The sequence below is a fragment of the Schistocerca piceifrons genome, chromosome 3, assembly GCF_021461385.2.
Source record: "Schistocerca piceifrons isolate TAMUIC-IGC-003096 chromosome 3, iqSchPice1.1, whole genome shotgun sequence".
Taxonomy (NCBI): Eukaryota; Metazoa; Arthropoda; class Insecta; order Orthoptera; family Acrididae; genus Schistocerca; species Schistocerca piceifrons.
Window position 1 is genome coordinate 335,012,918 of NC_060140.1, and position 17,414 is coordinate 335,030,331.

The following is a 17,414-nucleotide window of genomic DNA, read 5'->3' on the forward strand; positions in this document are numbered from 1 at the left end:
TTCTTTGGACCAGATTCTGATTATAATGTTTTTTGAGAACTGTGTCGGATTTACACTCATCAGCCTCAATTTGAATGTTGTGGCACCAGGAGGCAACAATCTCAACCTCATCACTACTCTCCCTCTAGAGTCTAGACTGTTGAGCCAGAACTAAAATAAAATAAAAGTTTTAGTAAGAAGCCGACTTGTAAATATAGTGATTACCACAAAATTAATTGAAATTAAAAACATCAGTCCATTACTAACATAAATTTTTGTCAGGTTACACAATGCTGCATACAACTGACCTTCTTTTACTAAATAATCTAATACAAGAAATAGTTGCATGTTCTAACTTACACTGAAATTAGCGGTACCAACAAATAGCCTTTTTATTGTTATTGATGTGTCTGAGTTCATAAATTTTACTACTGCATCATCTAAGTGAGGATTTTTTTCTGTCTCTGAAAATACTGAAAATTAAAACAAATGTGAAAGTTGAAACCCATTTTCAATGATTTACATATAGATGCTACCTACATATTAAGACTATTTTTCCACATAATTAACATAGAAAATGAAATATTTTTTTCATTCGCTCAGCAAAAATGTTGACACCTGCAAGTCATTTCAGATGACACGTCATCTCCTTAACCACTTCATCATTTTCAAAAAAATGTGAATATCACTTCTTGCACAATCAAGACTGTAGGGAAGGTAATCAGCACCTAAAGTTGATATCAGTGAAAAATTTTTAAGGTGTTGCATAATTTTGTGTCACAGAATGAAACTGGGCAAAGCATGTCACTTACTTTTCTTGAAATTCCTCTTCTAAGATTTCAGTCAAACATGGTTTTAAATTTCCAAACTCAGCATGACATCTTATTATTCAGATATATATGCAGTGTTAAGCTCTCTAAGACTGAATGAAATATAATAGCTGTTAGCCCGTATAGAGGTCTAAATGGCAATGTAAATGCATTTTTGGTAAATCTGAATTAGTGGTTTAAAAAAAGCTATTGAAGTTTAAAGAAAATATTGGTGAGTGTGGGGATTCTGACACTGAAATGGCTAATTAACGGCAACAAAATTCCAGTACATTTTTTATCATTTTAAAATCATTAAACTTGCACTGCACAAACAAATGTTGAACATATAATGGTACATCTTTAGATAATATTATTGTTAATTTACATAGAGATGAATATGTAGCTAGACTGGCAGGAGGAGAATTTACAGACTATGATTTATTGCTATTAACATTCTGTCAAAAGCACTTAACTTATTCCGAACTTTGTATATGAGTGTCAAACAGACGAAAATTATTTCGATAATTTTTTTAAAAAAATATTGACATTTCTGATATTTTTCTTTCTTATTAATAAATCTTAGCTCCACAGATAAACATAAAAATAAAACAGTTAATTGATGTACAAAAGAACTGGCAAAAAATAGATTTCCCTAATTTTGAATTGAATACGTAAAAGCGAGTGATGATTATCAGGTTTTACAATGCTTGCCTGAGAGATAAAATGAATTACTTATCCCCATTCTCAAAAATGGTGAAAATAGCTCCTCCAGAGTTACTGACCTATCCCTGTTGTGCCAATGATCTCAAAAATATTTGAATCTTTCATGTACAATAAATTTTAAAAAAATATTTTGAAAAACAAAATTTTTGAGGCTTTTGCTGACACTTGTTTATTTCTTGCTCATTGGCTTTTATCCCAGGATCTTTGGCCAACATTTAACAATTATTCTGACATTTTGTGAGCACAAGTGGCTGACAATGACAAGCATTCAACACACATTGTGCTGGTGCAACAGCAGCATTTATACATCATGCAGCCAGACCTATTTTGGAAGAATGTATCAACCAATTTAGCAAAGAAATCTTAGAAGTGTCCTACCTCATGTGGAAACAGAAATATATGTGTAGGAGCAGTTACCCCAGAATGACATATTTTAGACTCTTTCAGTTTCGTATCTCATGTGGCTTACTCATGTCAGTAACATTTTAAACATAGAAAAATATGACTGTACAGTAGGCTATATGCAACACTTCTCCTATGGAGTACAACACCCCCGCCCCCCTTTTTTTATCTGGCGTAGAATACTAAGAACTGTGAATCTACTTATCTGTGTTGCTACATTCTTTGTCGAGAATAATATTAAAGAGTGTATTGCCAAAGAAGCAATTCACAAACACAACACCAGAAATAACACAAACATTGAAATTTTTCATGGCACAGGCTAGTGAGACAAGGAAACTCCGATCAAGTGAACGCTCTCAGAATTTTTAATACATTTCCTCTCTCCACACAATCCATGACATTTAAAAATTTCAAAACAATTACATAACTGGCTGACAGAAAATAGATGTTAAAATAATAAAGATTTCTATTATAATTACAATTTTGACTTTAATATTTGAGACTGATGCTTTACTCTTTCATCTGATAGAACAGTGTTGTTTTTTGTTTTAAAGATTCTAACTGTACCTTTAGGTTTGAGTACAGCACCTATGACAAAGCCTATTTCATTGAGAATGATACATAAATTTAAAATGTGTAGCCTTTCCAGTGTCTCACAATATGCAGCTGCACGGATTGTTGTTCATGATAGCATTAAGTCTTGTGACCTCCTGAAGTGAAGAACTGCAGAGCAGTTTCATAACATGACTTGATGGACAAGTGACAAACTCATTTTTATAGTAGTACGAAGCTATTACTGTGCTGTCACATATGTTTCAGTAGTAATTATGTTGAAAAATAATTAGTATATGTTAAGTCTGGTGCAAAATTATGAGATAAAATTGCAGCCTGTGATCTTCAGGAGCCATAATTTTCAGTTGTGCTGATAGACACATGTAAAAGTACATGAAACTGCCATTACAAAATTGACAAAGCGCTTTAATGGGCATAAGAAAACTGTCTGCCTTGGGGAAACCTAGTGCCCAGTCGCAGCACATGCTCTACAGTGTGACTCAAAGGATCCGAGTGAGTGCCTGCTTCACGAGTGAGATGTATACACTGTCCAGTCACTTTAATGTGACCACCTGCCAACAGCCTCAATAGCTGCCTTTTGCAGCACAGACCACTGTGAGATTAGCAAAGAGAGTGTCAGTAGGATTCTGAAAGGCACTGACATGTAGGTGGAGCCATGCCAACTCCAGTGTCTACACTAGGTTTCTCGGTTGAGGATCCATGGCATGAACTGCCCGATCAATGTGATCCCACAGATTCTCAATTGGGTTTAAATCTAGGGGGTCTGGTGGCCAGGGGAGTATGGTAAACTCCTCCTGGTGCCCTTGGAAGTGCACACATACACTGCAAGCTGAGTGACATGTTGCACTGTCCTGCTGATAGGTGCCATCGAGCTGAGGAAAAACAAACTTCATATAGGGGTGAATGCATTATTGTGCTGATCCATTGTGCCCAGGAAATGCCACAAAAATGTATCCCAGACCATAACGTTCTCTCCTCCGGCATACGTATTTACTTTCCAATGTTTCATGCTGAACACGCCAATGGCCATCAGTCCAATGGCATATAAAATATGATCCATCTGGAAAAGTCACCTGTCACCCCTCAGTAGACGTCTAGTTTTGGTACTGGTGTGCAAATTCCAGGCTTCATCACTGATGAGCAGCACACAGCATTGGTGCTTGAATAAAGTGCATGCTGCAAAGGCCCATACGCAGCAACATCACTGAATAGCTGTTGAGGGGACACTGTTAGTAGCCCATTGGTTCATCTGGATGGTCAGTTGCTTAGCAGTTGCATGTCAGTTCACCCACACACAACTCCCTAGTCATCTTTCACCCCTGTCATCTATGGCCCTTGGCGCACTACAGTTGCCTCGGCGCCAGTTTTGGATAGTGCCGTTCTGCTATAGACAATAGACTTTAACTACAGAAGCACACAAACAGTTTACACTTTCCATTTTGGAAATGCTTCCATCCTTAGATGAAAAACCAGTGACTGTCCCCTTTTGTGTGCTGGATAAGTTGCTCTGTTTCCACATTATGACAACAACTGCCCTGTTTTCTGCATCCAGCCTGACACACTTTATATACCTTCCACTGTTGGTGCTGCCATCTGCCATCTGTGCATGGTTACTGAATGTTGACATTGAACATTGGCAGGGGCCGCAGTTTCTGGCAGAACTAAGTTGGCTCTTTGCGAGCCTCTGATGGTGTCTGTATATTGGGCCACATGGGTATTGTTACTTCCTGGTTTTCTCTTCATACAGCACTGGAAGTGGTGGCCATTCTGATCCATTTAGACTCTGCAGTAATGATATGCAATCTTTCTCTCCCCCCAGACCAGCCTCCTACACTTCTGCTCTTTTTGCCCTCCTTCAATAGCTACCTCCCCCCTTCTTTCTCCTTGGAGATTTTAATGCTCATAACTCTTTGTGGGGCAGTAATGCAACTACTGACTGGGGCAGGATTATTGAGGACCTGCTGACAATGCTAGATCTCTCATTCCTCAACACTGGAGCTCCCACACACTTAAATGTGGCACGCAGCACTTTCTCAGCCATTGATCTTTCCATCTGCCTGGATTTGTCCCCTCTGTTCAATGGACAATTCATAATGATTTGCGTGACAGTGATCATTTTCTAATCATCTTATCTCGTCATCACCATCAATCTCCTAGACTCCTTTGCAGCTGGACCTTTACTAATGTGAATTGAGATCCTTTTCCTTGGCTACCATCACAACCACTCAATCACATGACACTGATGAGTCTGTATGGAGTTTGACCTTTGCCATCCTCTTGGAAACTGCTTATTCCTTCTTCCTCAGGTTCTGCCAGATGGAACACTATCCCTTGGTGGACACCTGAAATTGCTGTGGCTTTTAAAGATCACTACAAACAGCATCCATCTCTTGAAATCCTCTTCAACTTTATAAATGGCTTTGTACTTTGGCCCATTATCCTATTAAATACCCAAAAAGGATTTGTTGGGAACAACATATCACTGCCATAGGGCAGTTCCCTCTTCCCAGGTATGGGAAAAGATCAGGTGCATTTTTGGCCTCCATACTCCTACAAGTATCCCATGAATTTCTCTGAATGACGTTATCCTCATCAGACCAGATTCTGTCTCTGAGCATTTTGCCCAGAATTTCGTCCAGACCTCAGCATCAGTCCACTATCTGCTCATGTTCTATCTTTTCAAATACCATCTGGAGTGACTCCCTTCATCTTTTGTTTCCTGCTGCCTGGAGCTTTATAACACCCCATTTTGTGAACAGGAATTCGCCAGCACCCTTGTTTTCTGTCCTGACATGGCTCCTGGATTGGACTGAGTTGGGTGCACACCCAAATCCTTCAGCACTTATTTGTGGCTAGTCATCATCTTACTAACCCTTTTGAAGCATCTCTCAAGCGAGGGGGAATTCCGTTCCCACTGGTGAGAAAGTGTAAGTTTTCCAGTTTTGAATTTGGAAAATTGCTTCATCTGATGGACAGGTATTGTCCATTTTAACCAATATCCTCTGCGAGTTACCTGAAAGTGTGGTGAGTGGAAGGCTGTATTGGATCCTTGAGTCCTGGGACCTTTTGGCTTTGACTCCGGGTGGTTTTCTATTGCAGATAATTTAGTCCACATCGAGTCTGATATCTGAATGGCTTTTACCCAGCATCAATATACTTTCCAATAGTCTTTGATCTGCATAAAGCTTATAAAATCACATGGCACCACCACATCCTTTCCACCTTACATGAGTGGGCCTCCATAGCCCACTCCCAAACTTTGTATTTTTTTCTTGTCACACTTTCCAGTTACAGGTTGGCACCTCCCATAGCACCTCCTATGTACAGGAGAATGGAGTTCTGAAGGGTTTTGTTTTGAGAGTTGCTCTCATTTTAGTGGTGGGGTTTCGGGTGGTTGGTTTTCGGGTTCCGCTGGTTAGATCAGGTGCCCACTATATGCAGGAGGCGGCTACACAGGTAGCAGAGGCTGTGTGCCATGGACTGGGCGGTTTTTTAGGTTAGAGGGTCTCAGGAAAACACAAGAAGGGCTTCAGCTACAAAGGGTGCAGACCAAACACAGGAAGAACATAGATACAGGAACCATTGGTATAACAGTTGTAAATTATTGTTGCTGTGTTGGGAAAGTACCAGAGCTCCAAGCACTAATAGAAAGCACTGCTGCTCAAATTGTTATATGTACTGAAAGCTGGCTAAAGCCAGAGATAAGCTCAGTTGCAAATTTTGCAAAGAACCTAATGGTGTTCCGAAAGGTTAGGCTAAACACAGTTGGCGGTGGTGTGTTTGTTGCTATTAGAAGTAGTTTATCTTGTCACGAAATTGAAGTAGATAGTTCCTGTGAGTTAATATGGGCAGAGGTCATCATTGGCAGCTGGAATAAAACAGTAATTGGATCCTTTTACCGACCTCCCAATCCAGATGATACAGTTGCTGAAAGGTTCAAAGTAAACCAGAATTTGATCTCAAACATGTACCCGACTCATGTGATAATAGTTGGTGGAGACTTTAATTTACCCTCAATATATTGCTGAAAATACACGTTTAATTCTGGAGGTACACATAAAACATCATCAAAAATTTTGCTAAATGCATTCTCTGAAAATTATTTCGAGCAGTCAGTTCATGAGCCAATGCGAATAGTAAATGGTTGTGAAAACACACTTGACCTCTTAGCAACAAATAATCCTTAGTTAGTAATGAGCATCAAAATGGATACATGGATTAGTGAACACAGGGTTGTCGTAGCAAGATTGAATATTGTAACCCCCAAATCCTCCAAAAATAAACGAAAGATATACCTATTCGAAAAAGCAGATAAAATTTCACTTGACACCTTCCTGAGAGGCAGTCTCCACTCCTTCCAAATTAATGATAAAAGTGTAGACCAGATGTTGCTTGAATTCAGAGAAATAGTATCAGCAGCAATTAAAAGATTTATACCAAATAAATTAACAAATGGGTCAGAACACTGTTGCAGAAACAACGAAACAAACATGCCAAATTCAAACAGACGCAAAATCCCCAAGATTGGTGCTCTTTTACAGAAGCTCAAAATTTACCACAGACTTTGGGAGATGCTTATTGTGGTGTCACCACCAGACACCATACTTGCTAGGTGGTAACCTTTAAATCGGCCGCGGTCCATTAGTATACGTCGGACCCGCGTGTCGCCACTATCAGTGATTGCAGACCGAGCGCCGCCACACGGCAGGTCTAGAGAGACTTCCTAGCACTCGCCCCAGTTGTACAACTGACTTTGCTAGTGATGGTTCACTGACAATACGCTCTCATTTGCCGAGAGGATAGTTAGCGTAGCCTTCAGCTACGTCATTTGCTACGACCTAGCAAGGCGCCATTATCGGTTGCTATTGATCTTGTTAATCATGTACCATCAGATCGACGTTCACCATTTATGGATTAAAGTTAAGTATTCCACCAGCTTCGTTTGTTTTTCTAAAGTCTAAATTCCTTGTCCTGTTCCAGACCTCATGCCAGCCTGCGTGAGCTAAAACGCGTGCCTTTCGGCTTCCTCTAGTTTACCTGGGTTGGCTCTCTTGCCAATCCACAACATTTATAACAGTTTCCACAATGAAACTTTGTCTCAAAACCTGGCAGAAAATCCAAAGAGATTCTGGTCGTATGTGAAGTATGTTAGCAGCAAGAAACAATCAATGCCTTCTCTGCATGATAGCAATGGAGATACTATCGAAGACAGTGCTGCCAAAGCAGAGTTACTAAACATAGCCTTCTGAAATGCCTTCACAAAAGAAAATGAAGTAAATATTCCAGAATTCAAAGCAAGAACAGCTGCCAACATGAGTAATGTATAAGTAAATATCCTCGGAGTAGTGAAGCAACTTAAACCACTTAATAAAAGCAAGTCTTCTGGCCCAGACTGTATACCAGTTAGGTTCCTTTCAGAGTATTCTGATGCATTAGCTCCATACTTGACAATCATACACAACTGTTTGCTCGACAAAAGATCCATACCCAAAGACTGGAAAGTTGCACAGGTAACACCTATATTCAAGAAAGGTAGTAGGAGTAATCCACTAAATTACAGGCCCATATAGTTAACGTCGATATGCAGCAGAATTCTAGTACATATATTGTGTTCAAACATTAAGAATTACCTCAAAAAAATGGTCTATTGACACACAGTCAACATGTGTTTAGAAAACATCATTCTTGTGAAACACAACTAGCTCTTTATTCGCATGAGGTTTTGAGTGCTATTGACATGGTATTTCAGATCGATTTATTATCTCTGGATTTCCAGAAGGCCATTGACACTGTACCAGACAAGCAGCTTATAGTGAAATTGTGTGCTTATGGAATAGCGTCTCAATTATGTGACTGGATTTGTGACTTCCTTTCAGAGAGGTCACAGTGCATAGTAATTGATGGGAAGTCATTGAGTAAAACAGAAGTGATTTTTGGTGCTCCCCAAGGTAGTGATACAGGCCCTTTGATGTTCCTTATCTATATAAACAATGTGGGAGATACTCTTAGATTGTCTGCAGATGAGGGCAAAACGATTTAGAAAATATATCTGATATCTGAATGGTGCGAAAATTGGCAGTTGACCCTAAGTAACAAAAAGTGTGAGGTCATCCACATGAGTGCTAAAAGGAATCCATTAAACTTCAGTTACATGATAAATCAGTCAAATATAAAGGCCATAAATTCATCTAAATACATTGGAATTACAATTACGAATAAAATTGGAAGGAACGCATAGAAAATGTTGTGGGGAAGGCTAACCAGAGACTCTTTTATTGGCAGGACACTTAGAAAATGTAACAGATCTACTAATGAGACTGCCTACACTACGCTTGTCTGTCCTCTTTTAGAATACTGCTGCATGGTGTGGGATCCTTATCAGATAGGACTGAAGGAGTACATCGAAAAGGTTCAAAGAAGGGCAATACATTTTATATCACAAAATATGGGAGAGTGTGTCACTGAAATGATACAGGATTTGGGCTGTACATCATTAAAAGAAAGGCATTTTTTGTTATGACGGAATCTTCTCACAAAATTCCAGTCACCAACTTTCTCTTCTGAATGTTAAAATATTTTGTTGACACCGACCTACATAGGGAGAAACGATCACCACTATAAAATAAGGGAAATCAGAGCTCCTATGGAAAGATATATGTGTTCATTTTTTCCGCGCGCTATACGAGATTGGAATAATAGAGAATTGTGAAGGTGGTTCAATGAGCCCTCTGCCAGGCATTTAAATGTGATTTGCTGAGTATCCATGTAGACGCAGATGTAGATGTATTGTCTATCAATGGCCCAGAGGCAGCTGCAGGTCCTACTGTGGCTCCTTTTTTGTATGCTGATTATTTTTGCATTTATTTCTGATCATCCGTGAAGGATGTTGCTGAACACAGGCTGCGGGGTAGCAATATACTGAGCGCAAAGTTGGGCTCTCACTCATGGCTCCATTTTTAGGCTGCCAAGGCCTGTTTTATGGATTTCTGTCACCTCCACACAGTCCATCTCCATCCATATCTGTACCTTGATGGCCAGTCCCTCAATGTGGTGGACACCCACCTTTTTTGGAACTAGTCTTTGATGTCCAGTTGATGTGGTTCCTCATCTTCACCAACTAAAGCGGCCATGTTGGTTGCATCTCAGCCCTTCAATGCCTCAGCAACATCAACTAGACCAAGGACTGCTCTGCTCTACTATGGCTCTACAAAGCTTTGGACCAATCCCATTGAGATTATGGGAATCTTGCGTAGGGCATGGCATCGCCTCTGACATTACAGACATTGTACCTTATACACCTTTCAGCCCAGCCCAGTGATCTCTTCTTTTTGAGGCAGGGGTTCCACCATTGCAGGTTATATGCCAACAATTGAATGGTTATGCGCTACACAACTGCTGATCCCCAGAGCACTTAAACTACCATATCTTCTTTCGAGATACAGAGATCCAACTCCCACTATGGTGGACCAGGTCTGGGGTTGTGATCGTCATTCACATCCAGTCCCTTTTTTCAATACTCAAGCTTTCACCTCTATCACCTAGCACATCTCTCATACACAGCTCTTTCTTGAGCTACCACAAGGTTCAAAAGACTCCGCTCAGCCTGAGGCCCCTGCTGCCAATTCTTTTTCATTCTTGGCATGTTTTGGGATTCAGAAGTAGCCTGTACTGATGGCTCAATGGTTGCTGGTCAAGCTGGCTTTGCTTACATTCATGTGTGGTGTAATGAGCTCTGCTCCTTGCCAGATGGCTGCAGTGTCTTCACTGTGGAGTTGGTATCCATCTCTCGTGCTCTTGAGCTTATCTGTTCCTGTACTGGTGAGTCCTTTCTCATCAGTAGTGGCTCTTTGAGCAGTTTAAAAGCTCTTCATCAGTGTTATCCTTGCCATCTCTTGGTCCTGACTATGCGGGATTCGTTTTTTGATCTCAGACAATGTGGATACGTGGTGGTCTTTGTCTGCGCTCCAGGTCATGTTGGAATCCCAGTGAATGAACTCGATGACAGGCTGGACAAGTTGGCTACTGGCAACCTGCCTCTTGAGATCAGCACTCCATAACTGGACCTTTGATTGATATGATGTCATCAAGTGCTAAGGATATGGAATATGAAATGGCATACTCTGACTTTGCCAAACAACCTACAGTGCAAGGACTCTATCATCCTTTGCCGCATCCACCATATTTGGAAGACTCATGGACATCTCCTCCATTGTGAGGATCCACCCTACTGTCATTGTGGTGCCCATTTGAGAGTGGTCCACATTTTGCTAGGCTGTCCTAACCTAGCCTCCCTGTGGCAGACTAAATTTTCCTGAGTTGCTCCCCTAGTGCTAGTGGATCAAGTCTCAGAGACTAGCCTGGTTTTATGGTTTATTTGAGGAGGAGTTCTTACAACTCTCTCTAAGGAAGAGCACCTTAGCCTTGTCAGGCCATTAAGGAGTTGACAGGATGCTATGTTGCCTCCTCTCAGCCTTGTCAGCCCATTGAGGAGTTTGCAGAATGCTATGTTGCCTCCCCTGCATTGAACGGACAGTGACTGTCAGGGCTTGGTGGTGGCACCCCAACCCTTACCCTACATGGTCTTTTGCTCTTCTTCCCCCTTCTCGCATGTTTGATTGATTTAGTGTTCTCCCTTTGTTTTCCTATGCTTCTCTCACACTGGACCTGTCACTAGTCTTTTTTGGGTATTGTTGGGTGAGGTGCCTCTGGTATGTGGTAGGGGTATAACCTCCATCACACTTTCTGCCTTGGGGGCCTCTGGCACTCCTGGGACAGGGAACCCTGTATGCCTTTCTTCCTTTGCCCCCTTTTCTTCTTCCTTGTTCCTTTCTTTAGGTCTTGATTACCTCGATAGCCCTTGGGGTTTCTTTCCTTGAGTTTTGCACACTAGGACTTCCTTTGCCATGTAGTTTTATTGACTCACCTATTCCAGGTAGGAGGGACTGATGACCTTGTACTTTGATCCCTTTAATCAGTAAACCAACTAACCAGTGTACTGGGGTACTTTTATCATATCTTTTACAAAAGACCATGGTCCTAGCTTTTATAAAATAAAATTCAGATCTTTGTCCGAGTAATACAGACCTTATACTTAGTGCTGTAGTTATGAAGTGTTATTTGTTGTTAAGAAATCAAGTTGGTCGCCCACTTCCAATATTATCAATACTGAAAAGCTGGGCATCACACTCTTTCATACATTTTTCTGCTGTGCTTACAGATGTTTTGAATCTAATGAATGCCCAGTTATCTGTACAGTTGTAAGGTAAACATGTATGTGTACTCTCATCCAGTGCAATAAATCAACAGAATCAATTATTGAATCATGGGACAGCACACAAACATGTTATTTCTACACCTACATCTACAGCTACATCTACACTATACTCTGCAAACAACTGTGAAGTGCACGTCAAAGGTTAACAACTAATCAATTAAATTCTATTATCTACTCCATACAGGATGATGTCACAGTAGTATATGACTTCGGCACAAAAAATCAGTCTGTTTGGAAAGATCTTAATATAACAGAGACAAATTCCTACGTTCCCAGTCTACAGTAAATAAATGAATCTAGGTGTTTACAATGACAGTTTCAGTTGTCATTATTCCATCTTGTATTTTGCATTTCTTGGGTGTATTAAGAAGTTCCACACATATTTAAATTAATGGGCATCACTTTCTGGATGATGCAATAAAACTTTCAGGTGGAAAAAATGTTACTAAATATATAATAGAAACACTGTTCACCTTAGAAATGAAATGTTCTAAATTGTCACTGATTCATCTCAATGTCAAGGGCAAAGAACAACTCTTTTTAAACATCATGGCTAAAGCTATAAACTGCTTAATGCATAACAAAGAGGAAGCAACAATGTTTTTTTTCCAATTTTCAAACAACATGTTTGGGATCATGAGTACCTGAAAATACAAAAACTATCTTGTTGTTATGGGTTACACAAGGACGTTCATGAAAGAATTGTAAGGGAGTTGTACATGTGTACCAAGAAAATGCACATTAGCAGCAAAAATAATTTGTTGCCATCCCAGAGGGCTTCAGTGATAACTGTTCACTCAATGAGATTGTTTTCAGATCTTCAGCAATTGAAGATGACATACATCTTAATTGTATTGGTGGACCAAGACCCACTGGATAATTTTTTCTTGCATATTGGATGAGTTAGTCATTTCCACTTGAATCCTCTAACAGAAGTAAAATGTTGATTGCAGGTGCTACTTTTGTGGCACAACACTTATGATATTCATCTGTCAAATGAAACTTAGATGGAGGCAGACAACAGTGACAGATTCTTGACAGCATATCTGTTTAGAGGTATTTTGCCCAACATAGTGAAGCACTGAAAATGACAGAAAGTGAAAGAGAGCTGCAGGATATCAACTTGCCTTTTTCACCTGCACCAGAAGAATTTGCTGTTAAAGAGGAACCTGACTGCTCTGCAGAAGAATTCCATTACTTCTCTGGCTACATCACTCATTGCACAAAGAACTATGGTGACAAACTTGAAATGCCATCTAGTGGTTTAATTCTGCCTGCTACACATCTGGAACATGTTGGTTGGATTGAAGTTCTGTCATGTGATGGGCTTACAGTTTTGACAGAGGACTGTTTATGTAAACCACCTCAGTTAGAACTAACTTTTAATGAATTTAATGGTTTGGATGGTATTTGGAAAGAAAGAAATGTAGCAAAATCAATCTGTGCTGGTGCCCAAACAAAACTTGCTGATTTTTTGCCAGAAATTATAAAAAATTTCATGCAGTTCCTGAATATGAGGCTGTAAATGCAAAAGACTGCAGTTGTACAGATTCAAAAATCCTTTCAGTGGCCTCTTCATCCACTGCTAATGTCTAAACAGGTAAACCAACTGCTTTAAATAATTTTCTGGAAACTTACTGCAGTTATTTGTGTTTATGAATCACTTGGGTCATCAGCCATGGCCTTGTTTTGCTCTGATATGTCTAGTGATATGATTGTACCAGCCATTTTTGGCCTTTACCTTTCTTTAAATAATCTTAGATTAAAGAAGGAAATTCTATGTTCATAGCATTTGCAGATTTATAGAAAGCAGTTGACAATGTTGACTGGAGTATGGACTTTAATATTCTGAAGGTAACAGGGATAAAATGCAGGAAATTATAAGTTTTTTGCAACTTGTGCAGAAACAAGACTGTAGCCTTAAGAGTCAAGGACAAGAAACAAAAACAGTGGTTGAAAAGGGAAAGAGACAGAATGTTATTCAGTCTGTACATTGACCAAGCAGTGGAGGAAACCAATTAAGAAATTTGAAAAAGGATTAAAGTTCAGTGAGAAGAAATAAAAACTTTGCTGATGACAATGTAATTCTGTCAGAGATGGCAAAGGACTTGGAAGAGCAGTTGAATGGAATGGGCACTGTCTTTAAATGAGGTTATAAGATGAACATCAGCAGACATAAAACAAAGGTAATGTAGTCTAATTAAATCAGGTGAGGGAATTAGATTAGGAAGTGAGACACCAAAAGTAGTGGATGACTTTTTTCTGTTTCAGCACCAAAATAGCTGATGGTGGCTTAAGTAGAGAAGATAGAAAATGCAGACTGGCTATGACAAGGAAAGCATTTTTAAAAAGGAGGAATTTGTTTAAGATGGAATATAAATTTAAGTGCTACCAACTATTTTCTGGCGGTATTTGTCTGCAGTGTAGCCTTGTACAAAAGTGAAACATGGACAAAAACCATTTTAAATCAGAAGAGAATAGAAGCAATTGTAATGGGGTGCTACAGAAGAATACTGAAGATTAGATGGCTAGATAGGATAACTAATGCAGTGGTACTGAATCAAATTAGGGAAAAAAGAAATTTATAGCACAGACTACAAGAAAGGATCAGTTGACACATGAATGGCTTGGAAATTTGGTAATGTAAGGAAATGTGGAGGGGAGGTGGCGCAAATGCAGAGGGAGGCTAAGGAATGAATATGGTAAGAAGGTAGAAATAGAGGTAGGTTGCAGTTTTCATTCAGAGATGAAGACACTTACAGAAGATAGGATGGTATGGAAAGTTGCATCACCTATCTTCAGACTGAAGATGAAGACAACAAATAACAACCTATTATTCTCTCATTCTCTCCTCCCCAAGAAAGGAACTAACAATTCTGAAAGCAGACTAGTCTCATATACTTTTATGTATATCTATCAGCAGTACTAAAAGTTTTGCCCAGTGAAGATAAGTATTGACCAGCAATTCTCATAATTTTATAATTTTCTAAAGTGAATTTTCCTTTTGAAACAAAGCTTGACATCAATACTTGTTAAAATATCAGAGAATGAACAAGCTGAAAATCAGAACATAATTGAAAACAACTGGATATCAAATGACCTAAGGCAAATAATGCCTCTAATTTCCTTGTTGATGTGTTGAAAGAAAAAGATACTTACTTTCTTTATTGTGCTACTTTGGTGAGGGCTCATTTTTAAACGAGGGATGAATATACAAGAGAAAGATTGTTATTCAAGTGATTAATATTTATTTACAATGTTTTAATATATTAGCACTGATATACACATTTTTTTACAGCTGCTCTTATTGAGGGGACAATCTTCTGTATGCATGGTGGCCTCTCTCCACAATTACAAGATTTGAATGAGGTAATTCTTCCTTTACCTACTAAGTATTTTAGTATTTTATAAATTTCAAAAGTAAGATATGTTATATTATCAATCAAAATAATCAGTGTTTGAAAATATGGTATGGACGGTTAAAATATCTACTTGTCAAACAGCAAAAGGAGGAAACACATAAAAGGTATGGAAACATGCAAGTGCTTCGATACAATGGCTCCTTTTTCTATCAGAATGTTTGAAGGGAAAGGAAGAGGGATGAAGGAAAAGGACTAGTAAGGTTTAGGAAATGGAAAGAGTTACAGAAAAGTCATCCAGAACCTTGACTAAGGGGAGACTTACTGCATGGGATGCGGAGGAAAGACTGATTGTAGATACCTGCACTAAATGAGATATGAAAACCTGAGAACTTATAGGTGGAAGATAGGGTAATAAGCAAGATGAAGATTACTGAATAATAATGGAAGAGCCAATAAGAATGGTAAGCTCAGTGCACTGTAGATGGTAGAAAGTTGAGAGGCAGGAAAATTTTGACGTGTCAAAAAAAAATAACAAAAATATGTAAAAATAAAAGAAAGCTAAAAGAGGAATAGTTACTGAAATGAAATGTTGAGACCACAGAAATTAAAATAAATTTGCATCAGGTGGATGGTGATAATAAAGGACATATTGTGGAACCAGTTCCCACGTGTGGAGTTCTGAGAAACTAGTGTTAGGAGGAAGAATCCAGATGGCATGTGTGGTAAAATGGTAACAGAGATCACAACTGCCACTGTTCTGATGGCTATGATTTCCCAAAACATTGCCATGAAATGGTGTTTTGCCCAGCTCAGCAAGAATAGTTTTTCTGAAAATAACTGTCTGAAGTGTAGCCTACTAGTACATAAGTGAAACATGGATGATAAGCAGTTCAGACAAGAAGAGAATGAAGCTACTGAAATGTGGTCCTGCAGAAGAATGCTGAAGATTAGATGGATAGGTCATGTAACTAATGAGGAGGTACTGAATGGAACTGAGGAGAAAGAACTTCATGGCATAACTTGATTAAAATAAGGGATTGGTTGCTAGAACTCATTCTGTGACATCAAGGAATCATCAGTTTAGTATTGGGGGTAAAATATCTGCACAAATCTCCAGTGTACACACTATGACTTGTCTGCGCAGATGTGATATGTGCAGACATTTGTGCAGACAGATCATTGTGTGTGGACCAGCCTTTACATTTGGTACAATCTCGATACAAAATATCAATATTTTTGTTTCAGTACCCATACAGCGTGGTAACTGTAAGTCACCCACATAGACTGGCGCAGCATGCAGAGCCATGTTGGGAGAGCAAGCCACACCTGCCCCATGCAGTGCTGGCAGCATAAACTGTGCTTCACATGGGAGTAAAAATAGCTTTGTTGTTGTTCAAAATCAAAACTGAAATCATCTTACAAACTGATATGTTTAGTAAAGATCCTAACTTCTGCTATTATGCACACTTATTGCAAGGAAAGGAAAATCTCACAGTGGACAATAATGGGTACCCCACACAGTACTGTCAGCTAACTAACATCACCTGCAGCCAAGAACTAGTGGCTAATAGCAGAAGCCTTCCAACTTTTACTGACATCTGCTTATTCAAAATTATGGAGAAGATCAGCCAACTTAGGCACAGTTCTCACTAAGGCAGAATGATATGCGATATGATGCAGAAGCAACGCACAATGGTGGAGTGCACACAAAAGTAGTTGAAGCAAATTAAGTGGTTCCAGCTGGGATGACAGCAATACAATACCCACACATATCTGTCCGTATTTTATTTCCCAGGACGACAGGGCATGCTGGTTGCTCTGTGAAACTGTATCAGATAACACGAATATCAAGTCATCACATGTGCCTTTAAAAAACTTGTTTTATATAAGTGAAGCAAAGCTTTATCCAATTGTAAGTTTCTAAGAAAAATTTTTACTGTTTGCATAAAAAACAGCATGAGTTTTCCAATCTGTAGGCTTTATCATTTGATTCTAAGAAAACTGTTTGGGGAAAAAAGGAAAAACAGTATTCCTCAACTAATGGTCTCAAATCACAGCTTGATAATGAGTTGGTTTTCCTTAGATTACTGCCCTAGTTATTGTGATATTTCACAAATAAGTAAAACACACATTATATTTTGAAATGTCTGCAGTAAAAAATTTAGTCACAGCTCAGTTTATGTTCAGTGGGTTTTAGGCCATACTGTGCTGTGCACAAAATATAGTTAACATGTGGAAATTGTTTTTAACATTGGAAGGAGAATGATACCTCTTTCAATTCTTGAGAAAAAT

General features: G+C 39.1%; 1 protein-coding gene across 1 annotated transcript in view; it reads left to right on the plus strand.

Moving 5' to 3' along the window:
• LOC124790053 (serine/threonine-protein phosphatase PP1-alpha-like) overlaps positions 1-17,414 on the plus strand; it is a 581,605-nt gene that overhangs the window by 552,313 nt on the left and 11,878 nt on the right. Inside the window, exon 5 of the mRNA XM_047257612.1 lies at positions 15,059-15,129. Coding sequence (XP_047113568.1) covers positions 15,059-15,129 — 71 coding nt within the window. The remainder of the gene's footprint in view (positions 1-15,058; positions 15,130-17,414) is intronic.